Source organism: Triplophysa dalaica, chromosome 12, assembly GCF_015846415.1.
Source record: "Triplophysa dalaica isolate WHDGS20190420 chromosome 12, ASM1584641v1, whole genome shotgun sequence".
In the NCBI taxonomy this organism is placed as follows: domain Eukaryota; kingdom Metazoa; phylum Chordata; class Actinopteri; order Cypriniformes; family Nemacheilidae; genus Triplophysa; species Triplophysa dalaica.
Window position 1 is genome coordinate 15222359 of NC_079553.1, and position 18993 is coordinate 15241351.

General features: G+C 37.8%; 1 protein-coding gene across 1 annotated transcript in view; it reads left to right on the forward strand.

Moving 5' to 3' along the window:
- LOC130432842 (threonine--tRNA ligase 2, cytoplasmic-like) overlaps window positions 1–11432 on the forward strand; it is a 38379-nt gene extending 26947 nt beyond the window's left edge. The window contains exons 4-18 of the mRNA XM_056762392.1: window positions 80–201; window positions 350–458; window positions 605–669; window positions 1050–1128; window positions 1722–1868; window positions 2951–3049; window positions 4332–4498; window positions 4674–4836; window positions 7605–7742; window positions 9058–9135; window positions 9582–9682; window positions 9947–10048; window positions 10126–10198; window positions 10289–10403; window positions 11108–11432. Of these exons, the coding sequence (XP_056618370.1) occupies window positions 80–201; window positions 350–458; window positions 605–669; window positions 1050–1128; window positions 1722–1868; window positions 2951–3049; window positions 4332–4498; window positions 4674–4836; window positions 7605–7742; window positions 9058–9135; window positions 9582–9682; window positions 9947–10048; window positions 10126–10198; window positions 10289–10403; window positions 11108–11250 (1701 nt within the window). The 3' untranslated portion in view covers window positions 11251–11432. The remainder of the gene's footprint in view (window positions 1–79; window positions 202–349; window positions 459–604; window positions 670–1049; window positions 1129–1721; window positions 1869–2950; window positions 3050–4331; window positions 4499–4673; window positions 4837–7604; window positions 7743–9057; window positions 9136–9581; window positions 9683–9946; window positions 10049–10125; window positions 10199–10288; window positions 10404–11107) is intronic.
- The last annotated feature ends 7561 nt before the right edge of the window (window positions 11433–18993 follow it).

An 18993-nucleotide genomic window follows, 5' to 3' on the forward strand; every position in this document is an offset into this window, starting at 1 on the left:
ACTATGAAACATACTGTTATTTAAGAACTAAACCTGATTCCTTGAGAGCATCTGTAAGTGTTTATGTGCTCTGCTGTAGGTGGTTTGGCAGACAGGAGCGTGTGTTTTAGCCAACGTGATGGAGAATTATTTGAATGCTGAAGTGTGTCGTGAGGGAACATCAGACACTGGACTCTACTGTGATTATCTGCTCCAGAAAAAGTAAATGCCCTCTAACTCTTGACGTGTGACTCAGCAGTCTGTTATGTTGTTTATTCTTGGTCTGTTTAAATAGGCAACATTTTGAATGCCCCCTTATTTTAAAATTGCATAAAAGCATCTGAAAACGTAATAATTGTTTCTCTGTTAGTGATCTGTCTCTGATGGAGGTGGAACAGAGGTGTAAAGAGATGGCAGCTGTGAAGATGCCCATCACAAAGCTTGAGGTCACTGCACAGGAACTGAGGGAGATCTTCCAGGTCAGCCTACCTGCCAACCTGCCAACCAACCAATGGCTTTTATATGTCTTATAAGATTATACGATTTTTCTGCGTTGGGTTTTGCACATAGATTTATAGATACAGAGTCATAGATTTTAAAAAAAGTGTGTTCTGTGTGGTTTTAGGACAGTGCCGTCAGACTCCAGCTGGCTGAAGAACAGATCATGGGAAACAAAGTCACTCTCTACAGGTATTTTTGTTTACATGACATCACCACAGTCATCATATTTTTTGGATAATGATATCTGCAATATGGAGTGTAAATGTCTAATCTTACTGACAGGATTTGATTTATGACGTCGCACTTGGAAACGCCACCCATTTAAAAAAACCTCATTGTTTACAATCCTGCTTAAAGGGATAGTTCACCCAAAAATAAATATTCCGTCCTCATTTACTCACCCACGAGTTGTTCCAAATCCGTTTACATTTCTTGTAATCAAACAATTCCTGGCCACCATTGACTGCCATATTAGGATAAAGGGTCAGTGAATTTTTATTTTTGGGTGAATTGTCCTTTTAAATAGTTCAAATGTTGGTTATGTCATATGTTATGTCTCTCTCTCTCAGGTGTGGGGACAGTATTGGTGTGTGTTCCGGTGTTCTCCTTCCACACACAGGTTTCCTGAAGGCCTTTAAGATGCTGCAGGTAACGCTCTGTGTATGCTGGGTCCTAATGCCCTTCTGTGATGGTCATCATGTTTAGTTTAGCTGAATGTGTTTGTTGTGTTGATGTGGTTTGTATAGCGTGACAGAGGACGGTCGCATCCTCCTGCCCTCTGTCGTCACAGAAACAGTGCAACAGTGTTTATATTCTTCTTGCACGATTTCCTCTGCATTTTTCCACTGTTTCCCGCACGCAATGTTAAATATTTCTCTTTCTCTTCTCCTTTTACAGTCTCTGTTCCCTTTTCGCAGCCAATCATTATTTTTACGATTATGACACAATGATATAAGGTTATCTATAACTCAGTTTTGTTCCACTTTAGCTTTTTTCAGTTCAAAAGTGCTTGGTGATCTGGTTGTGTGTGTTCAGGCCATATTGGATTTTGATGTGTTCCATTAATCCTTTATTAAGCTTTTGGCACGATTTTGTTTTTTCTCCCTGTTAAGGCAACGTGTTACTTGCTGTACTTGCAACACTTACCAAATGACTGCTAGTCTCACTCTCTTTTGTCACATTCAATGATTAAAACGTACAAACGAGCTTGACTTAATATTGTTATTTCTGCTCTCTTGCAGGTATCTCCTGTAACACTGTCTGGTTCAACAGACAAATCGGGCATCATGAGGATGATCGGCGTGGCGTTTCCAGGAGGGAGAGAACAAGAGGAGTGGGAAAGAGAACAAGAGGAGGCCAGGAAGAGAGATCACAGGCGAATCGGCAAGGTCAGGTTTAGTGCAGAGGAAGTCTTTATGAGTCATGAGACAACAGTGATATTCAGATGATTCAACATATCTCTGCATTGATTTAGAGTCCGTTCAAATTTAGCACAAATTCGTTATTTTAAATGTAGACGGGCTCATTTTTCTAGACATGTCAGCGCTACATTGAGACTAAAATATTTTAACATTTTGGAATGTCGTACGGGCAAAACAGGCCATGTTACAAGAACCAATCAACCAATATAGACAAGCTCAGTGGAGACAGATGATAACAGCATACAGTAAATAAATCTATACTAAAGTGACACGGGGTAAGCTTTCACTGCTATGCTGATGATACTCAACTTTAGATTTCCTCAAAGCCTCACGAAACACAGCAGTTCGATAGAATAATGGAATGCAAAGTCGATAATCAAAAAAACTGGATGAATAACAACTTCTTATGGGGGGTGTCCGATTTCCGAATTACACTTGTTTAGACAAAGTCGGGCCGAGTACGAGAACAACCTTGTAGCCAATCAGCAGTAAGGTGCACAGGATAGACATTAGTCGAGCCGAGCGCTGACAAAAGCGAAAGATGGGGGTAGGGGTGTGTCTGTTTTGGTGATTTGAACATCAACAACCGCTATTAGAAATCAGTCACCCTCTGCCTTTAACTCGGATAAAACAGAAGGGTTTCTTATTGGACTGAAAACTGCCATATGTAACAACCAAGAATACTGTTTAACTATTGACGGATGTTCCATAAAAACCTTGTCATCAGTAAAGTACCTTGGGGTTTTATTAGAGAGTAATCTTTCATTTGAAGGCCATTTCGCCAACAAAAAACGTTGTTTTTCCATTTTAAGAATATATCTAGACTACGTCATATGCGGTCACTATCAGATGCAGAGAAGCTAGAGTAGTTTTAACACGATATCAATAATCATAGCTGTTGATATCACAATTATTGTCATGTAATAAAGTAATTATCCTTGTACATTCTGAATTGTATGTGTCCTAATACAGTTTTTTAATGTATGGTGTCGATTTCAGAATGGAGCTGTTGGTTTATTGATGTTTTTACTGTGTTTGAAATATCACAGATGCAGGAGTTGTTCTTCTTTCATGATGTCAGTCCTGGCAGCTGTTTCTTTATGCCTAAAGGAGCTCATATATACAACACGCTCACTGACTTTATCAAGGTACAAACCTCATGCTACGTCAGCACGGTTCGCCTCCAGATCAACATTCTGTACACATGCTTGTAACATGCATGAAAATGAACTGTTTATAATGTAAATTCCACTTGTAGGGCACAGCCCTCAAAGGCACAATATGTACAATTTTGCAATTAATCAGAGAAATTTGTAATTGTACCAGGTATCATCCCTATTGTACTCAGTAGTGTCATGTCTGTGTTTTCCTCGGTTTTCACTTTAACTGCAGGAGAAACAAAAGTTTTATACGTATTACTGTCAAGTCACTCTCACTACACTTTGTAATTCGCCAATTGTCAGTCGCACACAGCCCCATGGCAAACAAAGAGTCTTGTTAAAAATTGTGATGTAGTAGTGGTAACGTCTTTCACGCCACTCTTGTTTTTTCTAGCCTGTCATCTTGCATTAAAATGTAATCTCATAATACAACTCCTTCATCATCATCAAGCTACGCCTATTTATTTGTTTTGAAAATTTGACTAGTAGCAGCCAATGCTACAGACTGTGCCTTTTAAAGCGAGTATTGTGACAAGTGAGGGTCGTGACAGTCAAATAAACAATTTGTTGAATGTGTCCTGTAGTTTTATCACATTTAAACAAACCGTATGGGACATTGACATCTAGTGGTTGGGGTTTGGTATCAATGGCTAAATTCACAACATGGGAGAGACAAGTTTAGCAAAGTAACGGTGCTTCTTGGTTTCTTTTGTATGTTATCTGAAATAATCTACAGGCACTCTATTATTTGCTAATGTGTACAGGAAGTTAAGGGCAGTCCACAAATGCACACATGCGCAGTAACAATTGTTTACATTCGTTTATGTTGTTGCTTTGAAACCGTATAAGACATGTCAGGAGCGCATACAGAATCAGAATGTTATCAAATACTTAAATATTTTCCTCTGAATGTGTTTGTTTGTTAAATTTAAAATTACAAATCTCTAGATATTTTTTTTGTAGCTTTCAACAAAGAAACATTTAATAAATTGTGTTATTTATATTTTCCAACGAGAGACGAGAAGGGAGCAAGGGTGGATTTGAAAGTTTTAAAAAACCCATGAAAGATTTAAAACCACCCAGGATCACGATTACAAATATCAGAATTATTTAGTGGCCATCATTTGTATTTGGCCTTGTGGAATGAAGTTGCTCAGGATGACCCAGATTAGCGGTATCTGTTATGCCATGTGCCAAAATAACATTTGGAATTTGCCATCATATTAGTGTATTATTAATAGTAATATGAACCACTTTCTTATTCTTTCAGAGTGAGTACAAGAGGCGGGGCTTCAGCGAGGTGGTGACCCCGACTTTATACAGCACATCTCTATGGGAGAGGTCAGGACACTGGGAGCATTACAGTGAGAATATGTTCACAGTGACCTGTGAGCCACATACCTTTGCTCTGAAACCTATGAACTGCCCCGCCCACTGGTGAGTCCATGAGGAAGTCCATTGTGAATGCATATCTGTTCCTACGTTGTAATTTAATCATTCAATCACAAATTAGTGATCTAGTTAAGTAAATTAAATTTCAAAGATTCTTCTGACAGAGTGATTGTCAATGTTTTATAAGTGTAAACGGAGACGTGTGTTTGTCGTCATGTAGTTTGATGTACGAGCAGAGGGTGCGCTCCTGGCGCGAGCTGCCCATTCGCTGGGCAGATTTTGGTGCATTGCACCGTAATGAGCACTCGGGTGCACTGGGGGGTTTAACCAGAGTCCGGCGCTTCTGTCAGGATGACGCACACATCTTCTGCACACCTGAACAGGTACCATATGTCTTTTTCTTATCTTTTGTGCTCTCTCTCATTTCAGAGAGGCTCATTAAGTTTTTTGCCAACTTATTAATAGGGTTGGGAATCGAAAATTTAATTCAAATACTGGAATCGGATCCATAAGAAAGGAATCGGATCCATTTTATCAAATTAAAATTTCGATTCACTTAGCGATTCCAGACTGCACGGTCACATAATTTTCACGTCATCTGTCAAGACCTGAGTCACCTGACCTGATACCTGCGAGGACCTTCTGCTCGAAAACTAAAACTCAGTTCACAATATGGACCGTGGAAGGTGCTCTTAAGTGTGGCTGCATTTTGCGAAATCACAGAAAGACAAAGCTAAGTGTTATTATTGTGACAAACTTTTATGTTGCAAGACTGGTGTCGCCAGCAATATGACAAAGCAGGTTCATCGTACCGAATTACAAGAATGCACCCTGTTTGATGCGTTGCGCATCCCTAGTGCCCACACTGCCGACTGCGAGTGCTCTTCAATAGCCGCCCATGCCACTAGTGCGGGGATAACGCTGGCACATAATGCTACACGTGAGACCCCCTTCTCCCTCGCTTCGAAAGGAAGGCTTGTGTTCAGCTGTAATGCTGGATTCACACCAAACACAAACAATCACGTTCCATGCTCTTTTTTACTTGCCTTAAAGTGATTTATTTTCACGTGAGTGATGCAATCTGAACGATATTTTCTGAAATACTCTGAAAAGTTTAACTATCTCCATCTCAATGAGGGCCGGCGCGACTAGAAAAATGTGTGCCGCACCGTTTGTGTGTCGCTCCTATTTGTGCGCGCCTGATGCCTTTATACAATTAAAATAACAAACTTGCACATGCAAAAGACACGAAATGTGAATCGCCCCTTAAACACTAGAACAATTATTTTCATTATAAAGCAACCTTGAAGATACAGTGTGACTCTTGTTGATGTAATTGAATCAACTTAGAGACTAAAGTGGTCGACTTGCTTAAAGTGACTTTTCGGTGTCCTCTCACAACGTTTATGCACAAAGTTCAAAGAGGAAGAATTAGGCAGGAACCGGTGAACGTTAAACAACTTTTAATAAAATAAACAAGTAACTAAATGAAAAAAGCTCCCTCACAGTCGACTGCCAGCCACACAAACATAATAAAACATAATAAAAGTCTGGTTCTCTCTCGTCCATCCCTGCTGTCGCTGATCCTTTTATACTTCCGGAGCTCCACCGCTCTACCGCGGGTTCCCTCACGGCCCTCATCCCGCTCTGCTTGTCAGTTTACCTTTTTTTACTTGGTTATATTTTATTAGTGACAGTGACCTGATTAGTGATATTAACTTATTTATTGTCACAGGGACATATAGTGCTTAACTAATTTATAAGACAATCACACAATGTAAGCTGTGTTGCCAACTAAGGGACTTTGTAGCTAGATTTAGAGACTTCAGACCCCTTAAGCGATTTTTCGAAAAAGCGACTAGCGACGAATCTAGCGACTTCTAAATAAACCTTGGAAACTTAGCAATACATTCTGCTTCACTTTTACTGCCCCGCGAGAGCAAGTTTTTGATACGCATGTAGAAACTGTGTTACCAAGAACTAATCACTTTTTGACCTTGTTTGAGAATATATGATTCAATATGCGATGACTGTATTGATGTATAAACATGAACACAGATGGATTTTGTGGTGAATGCCATTGTGTAGTTTTAAATGGTCGATCTCACTCACTATTACGTACGTTTTTTTTGTCTGCCAACAGAAACAGAAAAATAAATAAATAATAACCTGTTTATTGTGCATTTGAGTGCGTTGTTTTAATATGATACTGCATATGACAGCTCAGAGAGAAGAGACAATAATCAGACCTGAAGCGCTTACTCTTGTCAGATACTACTTGATATATAAATTAGTGTGTAACATCATCAGGCAACATTTCGCTACTTTGCATTGAAAATACAGTAGTTGGCAACATCGAATGTAAGGTTGTGCCACAACTGTTCCAAACAAAATGTTTTATTTCTCTTTAATGGTAAATCCACCGGTATGTGTAAAAATAAATGTATTGTTGTTAACCATGAATTTACTATTTTACAGGAAGGGCAAAAACCAGTAAAGCATTTTTTTAGTCAGATGCCCAACCACAGTTATTTTATTTCAGTCTTGAAAAACAATATTTCTCCCAAATCTTTGAAAATATTTATTGTTTCTGTTTTCATTTATTTGCAGAAAATGAAAACAGCAGAAACAGGGCAAAATAACAGAAAAGATGCTCTGTTTTTTTTGAGACCTCAAATACCTCAAAGAGAACAAGTTCATATTCATCATCATTCATGTGTTTTATCACAGTTTTCATGTGTCTTCAAATTGCCCCTTAGTATGTCAGATGTGATGAATTATGTTTTGTTTTACCTGCTGTTCACAGATGTGGCAAAAAATACTGCACCCCATTTCTAAATCTTTCCTGCATTCATAAAAAGAAAGCATGTTCGTTCTTAAAAGTCTCCCTTGAGAAAGTCTCACAAAAGCTCTTTCATGTCCATCCATCCCTAAAATCAGTTTTTCTCTGTCTGTTTTCATTGTAAGGCTCCTAAAAGGATGTCTTGCTTTGACCACCTTTTGTAAAGAAACGAGTCTCACTCATTCGTGTGGGCTTTTCTGGTTGGCCTCATGTCTGATTCAGCTCTATAACATCAGTGTTTATTGTCTCTCATACACGCCCTTCAAATGTTTACTTAGTTTCTCCTCTCTCGTCTTTTCTCCACTTCAGTTGGAGGGAGAAATCACGGCATGTTTGGAATTTGTGAGGAGCGTGTATCGTGTCTTTGGTTTCTCCTTTCACTGCCTGCTTTCCACCCGACCGACGCCCTGTCTGGGAGAGCCCGCCCTCTGGGACTGTGCCGAACAGGTAAATGGGTCTTGCAACTGCAGGTCACACCCAACCAAGCCCACTGTGATGGAGGCTGTTTGGGTGGGCCTGATGGCATTTCCTGCACTTGATGTCGGGATTATAAAATCCTGTCTGCACAAGTATGAACATATGAGGTGAGACAATATAGGACACAAGCAATGTGAACGTAGAGCATGTCTAAACAGACAAGGTTTCGTGTCAAGGTTTAATTAGTGTGTTGCTCTGGGTCAGAGCGAGGAATGTGTTTACAGATGACATGCAGCCAATAGTGTGAGGAGAATCAATTATCCAATCAGCTGCTGAGTTTGAAATGTGAACGGGTGTCAGTTGCTGTCTAGTGTTACAGGAATTTTTTTATGCGTTCTTTGTTCAGGTCTTAGCTTCTGAATTGCTAAAGTATATATTAGTTTGTGTGGAAATAGTATTTTGAGGACTGTACCTATTAGGGATCCACCGATACCATTATTTAAAGACAGAGTACGAGTACCGATATTTTTTTCTGGTACACACCTATACCGATGCCTGTACCTTTTTTAAACACAGTGAGACTTATTAAAATGGAATAGCTTCACAGTTACAAACAACTCCACCTCAAACACATTATGAAAAATTAAAACAATTTATGTGTTTACGTGAACTTGTTGAGTACATGAGCTTAGTACCGGGCTCGATACCAGTGCATCCCTACTACCTATCAAACCTATTTGTTAGGATGGGCGCTTTTGTACAAGGACTGACAGATTCGAACTTTAAATGTTTGCTTGAGACAAGATGTTATGCAAATGCAAAACACTGATTTTTTATATTTTATTAAATACGTGTTGCCAGGCTTCACTGATTGCGATGGAAATACATAGTTTACATTTCTTCTAACCAAAGCGACTTAACTAGTAAGGGAGCTTTTAACATTTTGTTTTGCATTCAAATGTTTTATTCAATACCATCCGTATTAAGTGCAGAAAATGCATGTTTCGGGGTTACCAAACAATCTTAAATAATCGTTTTAAGGGATAGTGTAATGTAGCTGGATGTGTTTTTAACCTATTTTAGGTTAGCAAAACGAATATGCAACTTTGTCACATTAACGTAGAATTGTAGGAGCTGCAGGGACTATGTGCAAGACTTTCTAAAGAGGGATGCGTTTTCAGACAGGGTTATCTAGGGAAATACCAGCCTCTCTTCCTGCCTCACATAAATGAAAGTATTTTGGGATTATCGAAAATTAGATGTTTTACAAAGTTTAGATAGCAATGTGAGGGTTTACCGACTAAAGTGAAGCTAACAGATTTTCTTTTTATTTCTGTCCGAGCAGCAGTTGGAGAGCAGCCTTAAACAGTTTGAAGAGCACTGGGAGTTGAACCCTGGAGACGGGGCGTTTTATGGACCCAAGGTAAGAAAGAGAGCAGCGTTTCACCCAGTTCTGACAAAATCTCAGTTTTCCTTCCTCTTTATAGTGAGAGCCAAAACAGACAAACATTCCTTGACCAAGACAGATATGTAAAGGTTCTCTAAGAGCGTTAAGGTCTCTTCACATGATTTGATGTGGCTCTCTGCCATCAGTCTGCTCTTTAATAAGCGACAGTGAGCAACATCACTGAGGACTGTCTGCTTGGCCTCAGGGTTGACGGTTCTAAAGAGTCTTTATTTGAAATGATTCGGGCGTACAGGATCAGATTATGACCGCGATCAAGTTCACAGCATTTACTGTATGTTTATTTGCTGAGTTTGCCCAGGAGGTGCAAATCACAGTCTTGTGTAGTTCACCCTTTGATGAGTGTATTTGGAGAAGATGTTTGCTGATGAATAAAGGTTTATCTTTATGTACTTTCTTATTAGATTGACATCCAAATACGTGATGCTCTTGGGCGCCAGCACCAGTGTGCCACAATCCAGCTGGACTTCCAGCTGCCCATCAGATTTAACCTGCAGTATGTTGGGTGAGGTGAACTTAATTTTCTTGTGTGAAATAAAATGCTGAATGTCACAAAAACAGGTCCAGGATGTATTTCACCAGAAAATCTAATGAACTAAACCACTTTTTTTGCATTACAGTACTTAAAATGAGAATGTTATATCGCAATGCAAAAAAAATTTAGCTTCATTGTGTGATTGCCCATTTATATTTTCTGTTCGAAATGTATTTTATCAGAAACGTTCTGGACAGGTTTCAGTAATGTCACTTATCTGTGTGTCTCGCTCAGGACTGACGGAGAGATGTACAGACCTATTATGATCCACCGGGCCGTGCTGGGGTCCCTGGAGAGGATGATCGCCATCCTTGCTGAAAACTTTGCCGGGAAATGGTATGGGTAGTTTCCTGTGTAAATTGTATGTTTTTTGTCAATTGTGCAGCACTCATCTCCTTTTTTGGTATTTTTAGGCCATTCTGGTTGTCTCCATCACAGGTGATGGTGCTGCCTGTAGGGGGCAACAGTGAAACATACGGGCAAGAGGTCAACAGTTTGGACAGGCTTTATTTACATATTTATAAAGATTTAGATGAAAGTTTATGAGTATAATATGCACTGTCCTGATGGTTTAAGGTGGTCCAGAGCCTGAGGGAAGCTGGGTTCATGGCTGATATTGATGATGATCGTGGTGCCACATTAAACAAGAAGATTCGCTCTGCACAGCTCGCACAGTACAATTATATATTCGGTGAGGATCAGGTCCATTTTTTTACTTTCTTTTGTTAGTTAGTTTACATTTTTCAATTTTTATTTAAAAGTATAATCCCTGACGCCACCAAACCATTCAACCAATGGTGTGAGTTATGGGTGTGGCCATACGTTTGCCCAACCAATGGAAGAACCGGGAAGCCTTCAGAAACCTGTTTGAAAACAATTATCTTTTGCATTCATGTTTCTTAAAGGGATAGTTCACCCAAAAATGAAAATTCTCTCATCATTTACTCACCCTCAGGTTGTTCCAAACCTTTATATATTTCTTTGCTCTGCTAAATACAAAGGAAGATATTATTTGAAAGAATTTCAGTAACCAAACATATCCCTTCCGTCATTGACTCCTATTCTATTTATTTTCTCTACTATGGCAGTTACTGTGGGATGATATCTGTTTGGTAACTGAAATTCTTCCAAATATCTTCCTTTGTGTTTAGCAGGACAAATAAATGTATTATAAATTTATGTTTGTAACAACCTGAGGGTGAGTAAATGACAAAATAATTATAATTTTTGGGTGAACTATCCCTTTAACACTGCCACACTTAACATTGCAATGTTTCTGATCGTTTAATTGTTGCCATGTCATATCCATATGATGCACATCTAAAGGATGTGAGTGTTTTATGACCTGTAAAGTGAAGGTCAGATAAATGAACACTCCCTTTTTATTTCACACAGTGGTGGGAGAGAAAGAGCGTGAAAACAGGACTGTGAGCGTGCGGATGCGGGGAGGAAAGCAGCTCGGACAGATACCACTGGAGGATGTGATGAGGTCACTGACTGAACTCAGAGACACACGGACCAATCAGGAGGACTTTTAAACACTCAAAATTCTACTCATGGAAAGAGGAGCAGATGCCACTCTCAACATCCTGACACCGGTTACACTAACAAAGCATGATGCTCAGATATCTGATGAACTGTGGACTCAAGCTGAAGTGGTGCGGCGACAAGATTTTTTTGTTGCTTCATTTTATTTATAATAAAATACAATTAAAAATGAGTCTCACAGTTTCTGTGTTAATATACTTGGCAGAAAGGACCTTTAAAATCTTTTTTGCATAAATCACTTAATGGTGACTTTCGTGAATAAGTTAATAATTTATAAATAATATAAAAAAGGCAAGTATACACACAAACAAAGCATAATTATACTTTATTTTGTTTATTATAAGCATCTTGTGTGCTTCAACAGAATCAGGTTAAATTGTCACTGTGTTTCAATAGTGACTCTGATATAGTGCAGATTCCATTTTTATGGATATTAATATATGCAATATTTTGAATTTTAACACTACCAACATTTGAACCGAATACAACCAACAGAACATTTATAACCAAATCAAAATGTTGAACGAGTATCTATAAGATTAATTGTATGTGCTAGACTAAATAATGAAATTCAAGTGCTGCGTGACAAGTGTTTACATCTAACGAAGTGGTCTATAGATCACAGACCTACTGTATGAAAATGTATTCATTAAAATGTTATAATTGATTTCCTGTTTTTAAATTATGTTTTGATTTTTGCATTCTCTTTTTGTGGATTCTAAGGTGCTGCTTTTGGGTGGTTGCAAGCGGGTCTATCGCTTTTTACTTGTCTCCCAGGCAAATCATAATTCCAGTTTGAAAAGTGCTAACATCTTTCCTTAGCAAGACACTATTCATCAGTCCTGAGTTACAGTTCATAAAATATTTACGGTTTATAATATTACAAAAACTCTGCTCCCAAATACTGTACCAGCAATAGGCCTACATAATGATGCTTTCTTTAGCTGATGTTTTTAATTTTATGATTAGAAATTATTACTTTGTCAGCTAATTGCATTATTTCATAAAATGTTGTTCCTTTTACATTTGTTGCATAATCTGCATTTTTGCATTATACATGAAAATGACTCGTGCTCTTCAATATAGAGCTCCACAGAATAAGTGACTAAAATAGGAGTGAAGTCTTTCTAAGAAAGAAGGGGGAGGGCTGTTGTTGATGAAACAGGATAATGGAGCACAGGTCAGGGACACAAGAGAGAACCGCTTGTATTTTTGCCTTATTAGAAGAAAGACATCAGAATGGAAAGGACATGAGTCACTAGTTGGGTGGAGGTCATGGCTAGCGCAACAAAGACATACTCCGGATCCACAAAGGGCACAATTTATCTGATGCATGTATAAATGGCTAGGATAATGGTATGTGTGCAGGGGGTTATGGGAGTTTGGCTCCTAGCAGACTGAAAGCCATATTGAGATGGGAGAGGTACAGTAGGAGGGTGAGACCGGTTTGCAGCCAGGATCTGCTTGAGAAACAGGACAGAAAAGAAGAATTCAGTGTACATGTGGTGCTCATAGATCCTTCTGGTAAAACATCTGAACTTCTCAAAAATGGTCGACATCACAAGTTCCACTAACCTGAGAAAAGAAACATTTAAAAATATTTTTTTTCAAATTATGAAATAAAACAAGTTTATTCATGTGTGCATTTGGCCGATTTGCAAGCGACTAATTGTTCATTCAGACCGCCGTCGTCGAGAGCGCCAAAGTGGCCGGAAGTCATTCATTTTCATTGTGAGCCATCGGCGAGGAGAAGCGCGGCGCGTCTTGGCCATTGAGGGCGTCAAAGAGAGTTGAAATCAGGTTAACTTTATGGTAATGAGCTATGACGTGGTTCGGCGGCAACCAATCGGGACGTAGACGTCTACCGCTTGAGAGCATTCCAGAGAACGCTGTTTTTTGTTCCCAAGCAAAATGGAGGACAGGTTGGTTGTTGCTATGGGGGGTTTCCCAATCACGTCCCTTTTTGGTGAGTTGATGACGATGTGCACTAACGTTATACATGTTCTGTAAATAAGCGGGACTTTAATGCTAACATTAGCGCCAGAGCATGCACATCAGTGTTACTGCTGCATAATATTATTATGTTAGCAAACGTGTAACTACAATAAAGTTCTTTCCACCGATCACTTTCTTGTGGTCAGTCTGCTATTGATCAACAAGCTTGATTGCTTTGCGGCCCCTTTAAATGCTAGATAAGATTTTGATCTACTTCAGAGCGTCAGCGCATCGAAGACTCTTTCTACAGTGTTGTTGGCAGGGCGGCCAGAGCGATTTTTGACGCTCTCGACGGCGGCGGTCTGAAAGTACAGTTAGTGAATGCCCTTAGAAATATGGAATTAATTTTAGTATACTTGAATTCAAGTATGTTTTAATACTAATTTCAATGTACTTGTATTCTTGTGTTTTGTTTCAATACTATTTGGGACTATACTAACTCACTTTTCAGTTTATAAAAGTATACTTTTGAGTATACTTTGATTGTAACATCATATTAACATCCTATAGTTTACAATAAATATATAGTTTTATTTATTTATTTGTATTATTTTTATACTTGCAATGAATGCCCAAGACGATAGTTTTAGTTCCTTTTCCATTCATTCCGTTTTATTTAGGTAAATTTTATTTTATTTAAAGCAAATCCACACCAAAAATGATTTTTAACCAAACTTAAACATGATAAGATATGCAAAAGACAAAGGTGTAAAAAAATAAATAAATATGTGTTCTATGGTGTGACAGTTTTTCTAAATGTTTCCTTCATTTTTGCTGTTATATAATATATCATATTATATTATAATATATTAATCATATTACGTTTTAAAAAATAAAATAGCGTAAGAAAGATTTGTTATTTTTCTTAGATTTCATTTGTATTTGTCAACTACCTGTATACTTAATCATACTTTTATGACCTTAATCAATTAATCAAAAGATTGAGTTTAGGCTAAAAACAATTGGATTTTCCTGTCAGTATAGCACGTTTCATCAGACGTGAGCGCTGGGACTGCAGTTAAAGGGGTCATATGACGCGAATACGTGTTTTTCTGTGTCTTTCGTGTGTTATAAGTTACCCGTGCATTTATTACACACGTAAAACTGCAAAAATTGTATCAGACATGTAAAATTACAAAAATGAAAGTGTCGGAACAAAAGATGCATTATATCTAAAAGCAAATGCTCACCCAGACCTGCCTGAAACGCCTCGTGTTACCACACCCCAGCGAATGTACGTCACTTAGTAACATGACTTGACCGCCCAAATCTAAACGCAAGTTTGGTGGGCGTACCACCGCTGCAGCCATGTCGTGGAGACGCTGTGTGTTTCGTTGCGAAAAGAAAAACTCTTTGTTTGCCCTGCCAAAAGAGGAGACAACTTAAAACGAATGTTAACATTTCATTTACAACACTATTCCAGAAAAGTACAATCCGAATGTCCAAGTTTATTCAACGCATTTCACTGAAGATTGCTTCACGAACCTGGAAATGTTATTATGGAGTTTCCCATTATTGGAACACAATGGGAGATAACATAAGTCATAATACTTAGTAATAATGTTACAACTAGAAGCAACAATCTATCTCACACAAACTCTGCATGATGTATATGGTTGTTTGTTTATAGTCTTTACAACGTCGTATATAAAAGGTAAATCCGTTAGCTATAGTTTCTACCCAGCAAACACAGAACGTTTCCCTAACATTAGTTTTTGGTTCCCTTTTGGTTATTTTTTGGTATTATTTTTTGCAACCAGAAAGTAATGTTACCTGATAGTTCTTTTTTGGTTCTTTTTAATGGTAAAAATACTCAAAACTGGTAAACGTCAGTGACACGTACAATACAGAAATTATAAGATCACATTAACAGATGTTATACTGACCAAATTATATCAATAAATGTGCCCTTTCATGGCTGAAAATAATAAACTAGTTAAGGCAAATGAAAGTACAATCATATATATATATATACATGTGAATTTCTTTAGTGTGTTTGTCCGGTACTTTATGTTTGTGCACTCGAGCACTTGCATTCTCTGCTCTACCGCGCACTCGCGTCATTTAAAAATTAACGGTCATTTCGTTTTACCTCACCCACTAACATTTTTTTTATTTTTTTTATTTAAAAACGCACAGATTTGAGAGTAAACTTATATCTTCGATTGATTTTACACATCTAAATCAACAGACCTTGATGTAAGGACTGAAACTCTGCTTTAAATATTGTGTTGGATTTATTGGTTATTTTATAACAATATCTAAAATGTCTGATGTTGAGGCCAACATTTTGGTTTTATTAGAAATGATACAACGTTACTCTGGTGTTTAAATGGAAAATAAGGCTACTTCAGTTATGAAAAAGGAATTATTAGGCTAAAAGAATGATCTAATTGAATTCATCCTCCATGTTTTGTACTTATTTTAATTAGAATAACGTTATACAAGCGAGGGATAAAAACACAGCATGGATGTATTCATTACTGACGTGTAGTGAGGCAAAACGGACCCGAGAAAAATATTTTAGGCTAATGTTCTGGGAACGTTTTTTAAAGGTTTGTTTTTGGTTATCTTTACGGAAATAAAATATAAAATAAAAAGAAGGATTCTTAAAAATAAGAATTTTTAGAAAATAACGTTCTGGGAAACAAAAACTAACTTTAGCTTACCAACACTTTAAATCCTGCTCAAGGCGCGGTAGCAAAGTTGATGTATTGGCTTGATCATCTTCATTTCCATCAGGCTCGAATTGATATAAGGAAGTACTGATGACATTTTATCACCTGTCAGCACAATTGCTTTGGAACCTGATGTTCCGAATATGGTAAGAGGCGTTACATTTCCGTGACACGCTTGCAGTATTTGACCAATCACTACTTAACTGGTTTTAACTGGAAAGTCATATCACACCTCGCTTTTCAGAGCGATGAGATACAAAGAGGAGATACAAACATGCACGGTATGTGGAAAATACACCGGTTTTGAACCTTAACTCGTATACACGTTACATTAGATCTAAAACAAACCATAATATTCGTTTTAGCAGTGTCATATGACCCCGTTGGTTGCAATTCGCAACTTCACCACTTGATGCCAATACGTTTCAATAACTAGTCCTTTAAGTGTTACTTTCAACACTTATACACATTTTTATACAATTTTATTGCAATTTTATTCACTTCTGAGAATCCAAAAAAATGGGATTAAAGTATACTCCGTATATTTAAGTTTAAAGGAAGTATACCAATAGCACACTTGAAAAAAACTTTTTTGTAAGGCTGCCTTGAAGCTATACATCTGTACATGTGTTCAGATGAATCCACAATCGTTGCTCTGCTTGTGCAAAGTTTCACAACGTTAGGATGCTGTGTACAGTGTTCCTGTTTGGTTGCTAAGGTGGTCTGAGTGTTTTAAACTGGTTGTTATGCGGTTGCTAGATGATTGGTTGCTTGCTGACAAGTCTCTGTGATATTGAGGTACCTGTCGATGATACTGATACTGCGTGTCTGTATAATCTACCACACAACCCTTTTAACTTACTTTCTTAGCTTTTGTGTGTCTGAAAGACATGAAAAAGAGATTTGAAGTAACCTTGCATCTCCTTCAGTTTCTTCTTCACTTCCAGCCTCACAACAATCACTGCCATAAACAAAATGCTTCTTCTTTTTAAGGGTTGTTCAGAGTTCATCAAGAAGTTATTTTAATCCTGTAGCTCACACAGTGAAAATATAAAAGGACAGATATGCACCCCACACTGTTTATAGCTTTGTGCATAACATAAACACACAGGCAAAAGCATGAACGTACATGTGGATCGACATTGGTTTTGTAAATGGTATTTGTGCCAGAACTGCTTAAAATTTCTCATAAAACACTCTCTTAAAGTCATGGTGACAGTGACACGACCGGAAAGCAAACATGATAGATCAAGGAAGGCTAGGCACTCCAGCTATCAGTGATAAAATGTCTAGCAGGAATGATTAAGAGACTAAGAGACGAAAATAACTGCTCGTAACCTCCTGGTGTGCTCCCTCCCCTGATATATAAATACATCAAATACAGTCATGGCCAGTGACAGAAACCACCAAAACAAAAACAGGAGGTAAATCCCTTAATTTGTCATTAATATCAACTTGCAGTGCACCAAGTTCTGTCCGCCTTAAGTATCTGGATGATAAGTGTTTTGTTCAAGGGCATAATGGTGATACAGTATAGATCACGCCTTAAACCTACATCCTTTCAGTTTTCAGCCCAGGGGACTCATTAACAAAGATGTCTGTATAATGCTATTCTAAATGTGAATGTATGGCTGTTTTGTACATGTACTGTTTCTTTATGCTTTTTAAGAATCAATTCTATAAATTGATGTTTTTACTAGAGTGACTACTTTAACCTAAACTCTAAATATTAATAAATATAATACATCATCTATTCATTTAACAGACATGTCTCTTATCCCTAAAATACAATGTTGTGCAAAATTGAAAATCAAGATATGGGTAAATCATTGGAATTAAATCAATACAGAAAGTTCCTTCACATTTAAATAGTACATAGTGCCTTATTTTTACAGATTTTTAAGGGGTCAGTGACTGTGTTTAACCCTAACGTGCTGGCAGCCGATGTTCTTGGTTCAAAATCCTTGTTGGTTAAATAACAGCATTATTACTGCCTGGTATTTTGCAACTATATGAGATAATGTTTTTGCCGATTCTTGTCATGCAGCAAAACGTCTGGTCCATAGGCTATTGCAACTGGTTTTGGCCAGGAACTATGAAGTTAAATCAGTAGCAAAACATGAGAGCATGTAGATTTTAATTTGGGAACATGTAAAGTAAGTATTTGTACTTGTACACTAAAATGTACACTCACAGCCCCATTGTGAAAACTTGAAGATGAATGTTGAGATTTGATCTTGTGGACAAAACTCACAAATCTGTATTCTGAATTTGAAGTTGCGAAAAATTGTTACAATTGTGTAAACTGGCATTTACAAAATACATTGGGAGATACAAATGATCAGCAAATATTTACATCTTTTCCTAAATTCAGATTTGAAGTGCAACCACCAATAGGCAACTGCAAAGCTTTCAACCTTTCATTGTGAATTTTCCTGCCAATAGGGGGAAATTCGGCTCTTTCTCTCGCCTCTGAGCTTTCAAGTAGTGTGCAAGTTAGATGTGCAATGGGTTTATTGTGAAAGTCATAGCAAACGTCAAGGCGGGTAGATTTGAAACTGCAGTGACAGATTTGAGTTTTTGTAGATGCCTAGAATGTTTCTGTCTGATGAGATACTCTCATCTGATAATTTCTTGAAGGCATAGGTGTGTTTTGCAGTGTATGTCTAAAGGTAAGGTGACTGTTCAAACAGGGTCGTGCTCGAATCAATTTCAGTAGAAATCTTATGTTAAACTTTTAAATGAATTTCTCCCGCAATTTTTTTATTGTGGCTTTTAAATATGCGCTTGTTTGTTAAAGTGCTCTTTATTTGTACTTCAGATATTATTATAAATATTTATTATCAATATTGGCGCAATGCACATTTTGCGTCTTTTAAGTGCAAGTTCGATATTTAAAATGTAGACACGTAGGCAGCCGCACGCTTTCGAGATAAAATTATTTCATTTTTCAGAGTACCGCGCATGTACCGCAGGTCATGTGACAAGAGAAAGCAGCGTGACTCACGTTTTCCGTGCGGTTTTCAACTCGGTTTTCAGACCCCTATGTCTGTCCAGAAC